Consider the following 11,463-nt stretch of genomic DNA (forward strand, 5'->3'; position numbering starts at 1 on the left):
ACAACGAAAAAAGGAAAAAGGATGGCAATTGATTGCCATCCCCAGAGGGAGGGGCCGAGGGTTCACCCAGTCACCCACAGTGGCATCCTTGCAAGGTGCTAGTTGCACCGCTCCTCTGAGTCCCTCCCGCACTGGTGCGCTCGGCCCCGCCCCTACCCTGGCCCGCCCCTGCCCCACCCCTTTCTCCCCCGGGCTCCACCCCTCGCGCGCGTCGCCTCAGTCTCCGCCCGCAGATCCGGCCTCCCCGGCTGCGCACTCCACCCCCACCCTCCGCGCCCGCCCGCGCCTTCCCCGCCCCGTCCAGCTCACTCCTTTCGGGGCGGTTGGGCCGCGCGCCTGTGGGGGCGGGGCCCGGAGCAGGCGACCGAGCCAATGGGGTGCGGCGGCGGCCGCGGCGGCTGGGTCGGGTCCCGACGGGCGGCGGCGGCTGAGGTGGAGGCGGAGGGCGGCGGCAAGATGGCGGCGGCAAGATGGCGGCGGCAAGATGGCGGCGGCAAGATGGCGGCGGCAAGATGGCGGCGGCAAGATGGCGGCGGCAAGATGGCGGCGGCAAGATGGCGGCGGCAAGATGGCGGCGGCAAGATGGCGGCGGCAAGATGGCGGCGGCAAGATGGCGGCGCCCGTCCTGCTGAGAGTGTGGGTGCCGCGGTGGGAGCGGGTGGCAGGTATGCAGTGTGCGCTGCCGGAATCCTGCTCTCCATCTACGCCTACCATGTGGAGAGGCAGAAGGAGCGGGACCCCGAGCACCGGGCCCTCTGCGACCTGGGGCCCTGGGTGAAGTGCTCCGTCGCCCTTACCTCCAGGTAGCCGGCTTTGGGGAGTGGGCCGGGAGCGGCCGAGCGGGGCAAGGGCGGAGTCTCGGGGTGGGGAGCGCGCGGCGGGAGCTCAGGCCTGGGGGCGGCGGGGACCGGGCCGGTGGGGAACTTACGGGGTCGGGTCGGGGCCGGGTGGGGGGTGGCGGCGGGGCGCTCCTGCCCGGGGGGCGGCATGAGCCCAGGCCGCGGGGCGGAGGTGGCGGGGCCGCGAGGCAGCCGGGGAGGGATGAGGTGGCAGAGTGCAGCCGGGAGGTCCGGGCGGACGCGGAGCGGTCGGGCGGGCCGGGGCCGGGCTGGGCAGGAGCGCGAGGGGGCTGCGGAGGGTGGGTGCAGGCTGGCTTGACAGGTTTCCTGGTTCTCGGGAGGCGGGCCGGGGGTGTGGGACCTTGTCCGCCGCACCCGTGAGACCAGCGGCAGCGGGCCTCTTGTTCCCCCGATCGCTGCAGCCGAGGCTTTGGGGCCGGCGCGGAGACGGGGTTGCCTTTCCCACTGTCTTCCTGGTGCTAGGACAGGTGTTTCCGTGGTCAGGCCTCTTTGTACTCCAGCGCTAGTGAGAATTTGCAGACTTACTGGGACGGTGACATTTGCTGGCAAACACGAATTTGACCCTACTGTGGAAGAAGATACCAGCACTTAACATATCTGATTTCTTGGATTCCCTCTCGTATGTTTCAGTGTGCCAGGAGAAGGAAATGGTCCGAGTTTGGGTCTAGTTTAAGCTTCATTGGAGTAAAGGACAAGTATGTTATGTATATGGTGGTGTTTTAGGCATTGGGATGACTTCTAAACGTTGTTGCCTATTAGTATAATAGGATACCCACAACAGATTAAAAAGACAACCTTTGCTAAACTGGAGCGATTGGTTTGTGTTACTCATTTTAGTTTTTTCTTTAATGTTGTAATTGGTTTGTCTGTTATGTTTTATTTTAATGCATTACATTTTCCTAGGCAAGTTACTTTGAAAAAGGGGGGAATTTACGTTTTAAAAGTGGCTGCTTTTTTTTTAATGGGGCGATTAAAAACATAACAAAAGTCGAAGGAATGATTTCAAAATGGATAGGTTACGATTTTAATAGAGACTATGTCTGATATTTAGATGTTTGTTAACAGTAGTCACATTTGAGCGATTTCTTCCCCTCCTGTTGATTGGTAAATTGGTATATATCAGAAATGTATAGCTCACTAGTTTATTTCAACTCATATATTGTTGATTACATGAACAAGGTAGCATTGGAGTTTCTCTTGTTATTGGTTACAAACTTCAGGGAACTGATCTTTCCACTTAGCCTTTTTCATGGACCAGATACTCTGTCTCATTTGCTCTTAAACCAAAATCCTGTCGCTTTTTAGAGGGGAAATAATTATCATAGGGCCAAATGGAACATTTTAAAAATGCATTTAAAATGTAGGTATCAGTTTACAGGGGAAAATACATAGATGTGACAAAAAGCTCACATTTGTTGTTGGTTATTCAGAACAAAGTTAATAGGCTGATTAGACTGTCAGATACGCTTTGAGAACCATTGAGTGTCTTTTATGCAAACATTGTTATGTTATTTCCACTTTCAGAAAGGACTTTTAAACTTACAAGTACCTTCCACCCAAAGTTAGTTGAATGAATAAATATTTAAGGAAAACATTATGCAGCAGCACATTTCAAGTATTTTAAGAAACAAGAAGAACTAAAAATGACTTTTGGTCCTAGTTTAATATGGAATTTAAGCAGAATTATTACTAATTTTAGATTTTTTTTTTTTTGAAACAAGTAGTCTATAATAAATGGACCTTTTAATATTGGGGCATGGAAAGAGTACTTACTGTATGCTTAAGTTCTTTTTTTTTTTTTTTGAGACGGAGTCTTGTTCTTGTCACCCAGGCTGGAGTGCAATGGCATGATCTCGGCTCACTGCAACCCCCGCCTCCCAGGTTCAAGTGATTCTCCTGCCTCAGCCTCCCGCGTAGCTGGGATTGCAGACATCCGCCATCATGCCTGGCTAATTTTTGTATTTTTAGTAGAGATGGGGTTTCACCATATTGGTCAGGCTGGTCTCGAACTCCTGACCTCAGGTTATCCACCCACCTCTGCCTCCCAAAGTGCTGGGAATCAAGCATGAGCCACCGCGCCTGGCCTGCTTAAGTGCTTAAAATTGACTTGGCCGGGCACAGTGGCTCACGCCTGTAATCCCAGCACTTTGGGAGGCCGAGGCGGGTGGATCATGAGGTCAGGAGTTCAAGACCATCCTGACCAACATGGTGAAACCCTGTCTCTACCAAAAATACAAAAATTAGCTGGGTGTGGTGGCATGTGCCTATAGTCCCAGCTACTTGGGAGGCTGAGGCAGGAGAATTGCTTGAACCTGGGAGGCAGAGGTTGCAGTGAGCCAAGACCACACCATGGCACCCCAGCCTGGGCAACAGAATGAGACTCCATCTCAAATAAATAAATAAATAAATAAAAATAAATAATTTAAAAAATTGACTTTTCTTTAAAAAAGTGTATTTAGCATACACTCTAAATATTCTCATAGTTATATCCTGCTAGAGCTGTGTGTTTGTGCATAAAACATCAAGTAGTATATTAAAAATATGTATAAGTACATGTAAGACTAAAGGTAACTGGATCTCTTTATAGTTTTAAATGTGAATTTAATATGTTGTGACTGAAAGTGATGTTTAATTGTGTAGCTGTGGACATAAAATAGTTTAACTTAGATGCTTGCCAAAGGAGGGTAGGTAAAAATAAGATTTGCTAATAAGAAGAGTAGATAACTTATTTGCCATGTATACAGTGAAATTAAGAAATTTGTTCAATTTGATCAGCCTGTTTATAACTACTTGAAAAATCAAGTAGCTTATAAACTACTCATTTAATAAATGAATTTACAAATCAACTTGTTTTGCAGGTAGTTTATAAGCAGGCTGATCAAAATCACACATGTATATATACATATATAATCACATATATGTACATATATAGACTCATTTTCTTTTGGAAGTGCGTAGACAAAACATCATTGAAAGTTTTTATTTTGTCAAGCTGAGGGATACTTTTTTTTTTTTTTTTTTGAGACAGAGTCTTGCTCTGTCGCCCAGGCTGGAGTGCAGTGGCGCGATGTCGACTCACTGCAACCTCCACCTCCCGGGTTCACTCCATTCTCCTGCCTCAGCCTCCTGAGTAGCTGGGACTACAGGCGCCCACCACAACGCCCGGCTAATTTTTTCTATTTTTGGTAGAGACGGGGTTTCACCATGTTAGCCAGGATGGTCTCAATCTCCTGACCTCGTGATCCGCCCTCCTCGGCATCCCAAAGTGCTGGGATTACAGATGTGAGCCACCGTGCCTAGCCTGAAAGAGACTTTAAATGAAAGCTGATTATTGGACACCTCAAGTTAGTTTCTTTTGAGTAGTGATTGCCGTGTAGCAGTAGTACTCAAATATGTGACTCTTTTAGGAAAAGAAAGTTTAAGTCCAGAGGAAAGTTAACAGATAAAGATTCAGAAAGTCATCTTCCAGGATCCAGAGTCAGCACGTGGTTTTGGATTGCTCAAACTCACTTTATTCTCATTTCACAAGCCCTAAATGTCTTAATCCAAACACAATAAGGTAGAGATTAATGAGAGAATCTTGAGAGGCAGGTGTTATCTGTGTGTAAAGTCCTCTATTATTTTGGGGAGGCATAATGATGGAAAGTTCCAGATTTTATATTTCTAAAGAAATATTTCACTGAAATTAGTAGGCTACAATAGAAATGCTGATTTTTCAATTCTACCAGGTACAGCCAATAAAAACAATAACACACCACTATCTCCTGTCATCATCATTTCATTTAACAAAAGGATATTTCCATTCAAACAATTTGAAAGAACAGAATCTCTCAGAATAGAAGATTTTTAAATGTAATCATTTAGCTATATGGAAAAGTTTACTTTCAGACCAGCCTGGCCAACATGCTGAAACCCCGTCTCTACTAAAAACACAAAATGAGCTGGGCATGGTAGCATGCACCTGTAATCCCAGCTACTCGGGAGGCTGAGGCAGGAGAATCACTTGAACCTGGGATGTGGAGGTTGCAGTAAGCCGAGATAGCGCCATTGCACTCCAGCCTGTGTGACAGAACGAGACTCTGTCTCAAAAAAAAAAAAAAAGTTTACTTTCGTGTCCTTACTTTTTCCCATTTTCCCATAAATCGGTGAAAACTCTGCTGCAAACCTGCACCAGCCTGCCAGCTAACATTCAGTTAGGAGTCCCTGCCCCCTTGGTTTGGTACACTGAGCTCAAATCTAAGGGATCTGGGTGGGCTACCACCTCTCCCAGTTCTTAGGCTTGTGGCCTTATCTTCATGGTGCCTCAGTTTCTTATGTTAAATAGAGCTTTTAACACCTGCTTAGGGCCTGGTGCAGTGGCTCACACCTGTAATCCCAGCACTTTGGGATGCTGACACCTGGCAGACCTCTTGAGCTCAGGAGTTTCAGACCAGCCTGGGCAACAGGGCAAAACCGTGTCTTTACAAAAAATACAAACGTTAACCGGGCATGGTGGCGCATGCCTGTATTTCCAGCTTCTTGGGAGGCTGAGGTGTGAGGATCACTTGAGCCTGAGAGGCAGAGGTCTGCAGTGAGCCATGATGGTGCCACTGCACTCCAGCCTGTCTCAAAAAAAGAAAAACAAAAAAACCTACTTTGCCAGATTAGTGTTATGATAAAAAGTGATACATGTATGTTCCTGAAATAAAGCCTGTTCTCAGTTATAGCTGTTACCATTGATTGGAGATGTTCTTTTTTTTCCAGTGTTTGATAATAAATGCCTTTAAGTTAAGTTTCTTGTACATACTTGTTTATATCTTCAAACATTAATTGTTTTAATGTAGTTTATTGCTGACTTCATAGCATAGTATAAAGATGTGTTCATTTAAAACAATTTTGAAGTTGTGCAAGAGAAACTAATATGCAGAATATTCTTTTTTTTTTTTTCTTTTTAGATATGGAGTCTCACTGCTCTGTCACCAGGACTGGAGTGCAGTGGCATGATCTCAGCTCACTGCAGCCTCCACCTTCCGGGTTCAAGTGATTCTCCTACCTCAGCCTCCCAAGTAGCTGGGATTACAGGCGCCCACCACCATGCCCAGCTAATTTTTGTATTTTTAGTAGAGACAGGGTCTTGCCATGTTGGCCAGGCTGGTCTTGAACTCCTGACCTCAGGTGATCTGCCTGCCTCAGCCTCCGAAAGTGCTGAGATTATAGGCATCAGCCACCGCGTCCGGCTATAATATGCAGAATATTCTATGTAGGTATTTTCTATATATAAGACCCCCTCTAAGAAGGGTTTCTATGTAAGAATAGTACAAATGATCTGGAAAGGTTAATAGGCTTGACAAATCTACGTTTCTTAAAACTGTAGTTATCCTATGGTATATGTAAAGAACATATACCATAGGGGATTGGTTCCAGGACCCCTGTTTTTACTGAAATCCTGGCATACTCAAGTCCACACTGTGGGCCCTGCAGAACCTGAATGTGAAAATTTGGGCCTCCCATATATGCAGGTTTCGGTCTGCATTTGGTTGAAAAAGATCCACGTATAAGTGAGCTCACGCAGCTTAAACCCGTGTTGTTCAAGGGTCCACTGCATTTGAAAATCAAGTCCATAAAAAAGTTGCCTTATTTTACAAAATGTCGGATTACTACCTCTCCCATATCTTAAAAAAAAAGTACCATCTATTTACTATCCCATTGAGATAATAAAACTTTTAAAATTAGAATAGAACCTAGGGCTGGGCATAGTGGTTCACGCCTGTAATCCCAGCACTTTGGGAGGCTGAGGTGGGTGGATCACCTGAGTTCAGGAGTTCAAGACCAGCCTGGCCAATATGGTGAAACCCTCTGTCTACTAAAAATACAAAAAATTAGCCGGGCATGGTGGTGGGCACCTGTAATTCCAGCTACTCGGGAGGCTGAGGCAGGAGAATCGCTGGAACCCGGGAGGTGGAGGTAGCAGTAAGCCGAGATTGTGCCACTGCCCTCCTGCCTGGGCAACAAGAGGGAAACTCTGTCTTTAAAAAAAAAAAAAGAAGAACCTAGAAGTATTTACTGCTCCTTGCTTTGTCTGAGACTCAGAGGTTAAGTGACTTGCCCAAGTTAGCACAGGTAGTAGCAAATTGAGACTTGACAGCTGGCTTCCAGAGTACTTATTTAAAGTCCCCTTTGCACCCCCATTTTAAAAATTAAATTCTTGGCTGGACACAGTGGCTCACACCTGTAATCTCAGCACTTTGGGAGGCCGAGGTGGGCGGATCATGAGGTCGGGAGATCAAGACCATCCTGGCTAACATGGTGAAACCCCGTCTCTACTAAAAATACAAAAAAAATTAGCCAGACATGGTGGCACACGCCTGTAGTCCCAGCTACTTGAGAGGGGCTGAGGCAGGAGAATCACTTGAACCCAGGAGGTGGAGGTTGCGGTGAGCCGAGATCGTGCCACTGCACTCCGGCCTAGGTGACAGAGTAAGACTCTGTCTCAAAAAAAAAAAAAATTAAATTCTTGTCTAGGTAATGCATTCGCTGCTTCGGATTTGAAAGATAACAAAGCATGTACAGTGAAAAGTCTCCTTCATATCCCTTCCACCAGACAGTTCTCCCTCTCAGTAGACCGCTGTGAAACTTTTCAGAGCCGTTTGACACATAGACAAACATCCATGTGACCATATGATTCCTCCCTTTTTTTAACATGGGTGTATCGTGTATGCATCCTTATTGATAGCCTGCTTTTTGCTTGGCATTTGTTCCATTGCTCCCATACTTTAAATGCTTATGTTCATATTTAGTGAAATGTTAATAACTGCTAGTACGTAAAAGAGAATTTGTTCTAGTAGTTTTGACTAACCAAGATAAATTTCAGAAATAAAATTCTTAACATTATCATTGTTTCTTGGTATGGAAATTTCAGAAGCAGGTTGAACTGAAAAGAGTCCAAGAGGAATAGAGAAATATCACAAGGAAGTGAATCTGGACTGTAGTAGAGATAAATGTTAATACTTACAGATAATGCTCACTATGTGCTAGGCAGTGTTCTAAATGTTTTGCATACATTATTGAAGTCTCTCAAGAGTCCCATGAGGCAGGTAGCTTTTATCACCATTTTACAGATGGGAAAACTGAGCCACTCAGACTAACATTTGATCCAGGTAGTACAGTGGCAGAGGCCTAATTCTAACCCACACAGTCTGGCTCAAGAGTCCAAGCTCTTTACCACTACTCTTTCTGTCTTCCTTTCTTCCTTTCCCTCCCACCCTCCTTCTTCCTTTCCTTTCCTTTCTTTTCTCTCTTTCTTTCCCTTCCTTCCTCTTTAATTTTTTGAGACATTGTCTCACTCTGTCTCCCCAGGCTGAGTGCAGTGGTGCAATCATGGCTCACTGCAGCCTCAACCTCCCTAGGTCAAATGATCCTCCCACCTCAGCTTCCTGAGTAGCTGGGTCTACAATTGCGCACCCCACCATGCCTAGCTAATTTTTTCTATTTTTCGTAGTGACCAGGTCTCACTTTGTTGCCTGAGTGGGTCTCAAACTCCTGGCCTCAAGCAGTCTTCCCACTTGGCCTCCCAAAGTGCTGAGATTACAGGTGTGAGCCACCACGCCCAGCCTTTTACCACTACTTTAAATTCCATTTAGATCTAATATTGATAGAGTGATAACCATATCAACCAGATTTTTAAAATATGCAAACGATGATGCCAGTTTCTGTATCTGTGACAAAAATATATAGAGTTTGTATTATAGCTTTTACCTGTTTAGAGCACTCTTTGGAAAGGCAGGGAAATTACTGTGAAGGTATTGGTATTCCAGAAGTAAGTTCCTGGAGTGTTTTGCCTTCTAAGATGTGAGGATGTGGTTTGTCACACCCAGTTAGCTATCAGATAGTGTAGTGAGCTATCCGGAAGACTTAGCAGGTTAGCCTAGGGAGGAAGGAGAAAGGGGTTCTGGGCACATGGAGGGAGGGGGAAGGAAAAGAGTTTGTTTTTGTCCTAGATTGGGGTAGCTTTTTCTGAGGGAGGCTTTGTCCTGTGGACCTGCTGCATATAAAGACAGGAGAATTGGACCTGAGGTGTGGTGCTAGCTAAAGCGCCACACAGATCTGGGAATTTAAGAGGAGTTCATTTCCTCAATCATTAGGAAGAACTTGAAAGGGTAGCAAACTGTGGTCATTTGAGAAGAATAGCAAGTGGTCATATTTGAATGTAACATACTCAACTGGGTTGGGAAAGAACCAGAATCTAGATCTTGCCCATAACAAGTGCAAAACCAGGCGTTCTTGTAAACCATGTACTCTTGTAAACACAGATAAGACATAGCACTGAGTCTTGGGCTTTTCTTCTATAAAGTTATTGTACTGGTTGAGGATCCCTAATCCAAAAATCCAAAATCTGAAATGCCCCTGTGAGCATTTCCGTTGAGTGTCATATTGGCACTCAAAGTTTTGGATTTTGAACCATTTCAGATTTTGGACTTTCAGATTTGGGATGCTCAACCCGGTATATAATGCACATATTCCCAAATCTGAAAAAATCCCAAATCCAAAGTATTTCGCCTCCAAAGTGTTTCAGATAAGGAATACTCAACCTGTACTACATTGTACTAGGCTTGTATTAGATTCCCAGTTTTCAAAATTTGTATCTCAGAATCCCTGTTCTCTGTCAATGAAACAGGGATTTCATACACCTTTGATTCACATTTTAATGTTTTAACTTTAAAATATTATAAATGTTTATACACAGTCAAATGCATCTCATGCTAAATTTTAATATATTAGAGACAACTGATTTGTACTGCCAGGTTATCTCAAGAGAGTTATACTGAGTGAAAACAAGTGAGAACCCTGGAAGGTTATATACTGTATGATTGCATTTATGTAACATTATTGAAATAACAAACCTGCAGAGGTGGAGAACAGATTTAGTGGTTGCTAGGAGTTAGGAATGGGAGGTGAGGGGTGGTGTGGTTATAAAGTGGTAGCATGAGGGAGCTGTGTAGGGATGGAACAGTTCTGTATCTCAGGTGTGATTATATAAAGCTGCAAATGTGATAAAAACTTCATACAACCACACACACACATACTGCATATAAATCCTAGCGTACTCAAGTCCCATTTGCATACAAAACTGGTGAAACCTGAATAAACTCAGGATTGGAGGAATTTGGGCGAGGGTACTTGGGACCTCCCTGTGTACTTTTTTGTAAATTCCTGTGATTTATAATTATAGTAATTTTAAAATAAAAAGTTGGCCAGGCACGGTGGCTCGTGCCTGTAATCCCAGCACTTTGGGAGGCTGAGGCGGATGTATCACGTGAGGTCAGGAGTTCAAGACCAGCCTGGCCAACATGGTGAAACCCCATCTCTACTAAAAATACAAAAATTAGCCGGGCATGGTAGTGGGTGCCTGTAGTCTGAGCTACCTGGGAGGCTGAGGCAGGAGAATCACTTGAACCTGGGAGGCGGAGGTTGCAGTGAGCTGAGATCATGCCACTGTACTCCAGCCTGAGCGACAGAGCAAACTCTGTCTCAAGAAAATAAAATAAAATAGACTGGGTGCAGTGGCTCACGCCTGTAACCCCAGCACTTTGGGAGGCTGAGGTAGGTGGATCACCTGAGGTCAGGAGTTGGAGACCAGCCTGACCAACATGGTGAAACCCCATCTCTACTAAAAATACAAAATTAGCCGGGCATGGTGGTGCATGCCTGTAATCTCAGCTACTCGGGAGGCTGAGGCAGGAGAGTTGCTTGAACCCAGGAGGCGGAGGTTGCAGTGAGCCAAGATCACGCCATTGCACTCCAGCCTGGGCAACAAGAGTGAAACTCCGTCTCAAAAATAAAATAAAATAAAATAAAAAGTAAAAAAGCACACACGAAAAAGTGCATTTAGAATATTTGAGAGAAAATAAGCAAAAGGAAGAAAATGTAAATTATCTATAATGCTTACACCCAGGACAACAATCCTTGGAATAGAGTGTCTCACTTTGTGTATAGAAATGAAACTTTTAAAATGCCATTTTAGTTTTTAATTAAAATTTTTTCTTTCCTTTTTTTTCCTCAGAGTTAGAAAGGATAAAAATGTTATTGATTAGTAAGACTGTATCTTTATGTTGATATTTTGAAATTTTAGGCTAGTGCTTGTTTGTTCATATAACATTATATAAGCACATTCAGTACTATTAGAACTGTTGCATTATGCAATAACATGACTGCCTAATGCATATATCAGGATTAGTACATATTGAAAAGTTTTTATTTTTTACCAAAATGTTTACGACTACCAAGTATTCATTCCTTAACACTATTACATAATTAATTTGGAAATGTTTTACTTTTAAAACTTCTGGATAGGTGTAATTAAATTCTTAGATAGCGTTAATGTACTATTTAAAAAACACACACAAAATATTATCATTTGTAAAACATGCTTTATCATGTATTCATCTTTGTGAATCCGGTTTTTCTTGATACCATGCCATCAAAACAAATTTGACATAAGACTGCCCAATCATCCATAATTTAAAGTTGGTGTTTGTCAGAAGTATTTTATTGTTCTCATTATACATGTTATACATTTGAGCTTTTTTTTTTTTTTTTTTTTTTTTTTTTTTTTTTGGAGATGCAG

At 44.0% G+C, this 11,463-nt stretch overlaps 1 protein-coding gene across 12 annotated transcripts in view; it reads right to left on the reverse strand.

Annotated features, from left to right (window-relative positions):
* Nucleotides 1-1,352, reverse strand: part of LOC107971917 (uncharacterized) — a 33,132-nt gene extending 31,780 nt beyond the window's left edge. For all 12 annotated transcript variants that reach the window (XM_054655611.2, XM_054655610.2, XM_024358175.3 and 9 more), the window contains exon 1: nucleotides 310-1,352. In XM_054655611.2, the coding sequence (XP_054511586.2) occupies nucleotides 310-701 (392 nt within the window). In that variant the 5' untranslated portion in view covers nucleotides 702-1,352. The remainder of the gene's footprint in view (nucleotides 1-309) is intronic.
* Between the last annotated feature and the right edge of the window lie 10,111 nt (nucleotides 1,353-11,463).

Source organism: Pan troglodytes, chromosome 6 (assembly GCF_028858775.2).
Source record: "Pan troglodytes isolate AG18354 chromosome 6, NHGRI_mPanTro3-v2.0_pri, whole genome shotgun sequence".
Taxonomy (NCBI): Eukaryota; Metazoa; Chordata; class Mammalia; order Primates; family Hominidae; genus Pan; species Pan troglodytes.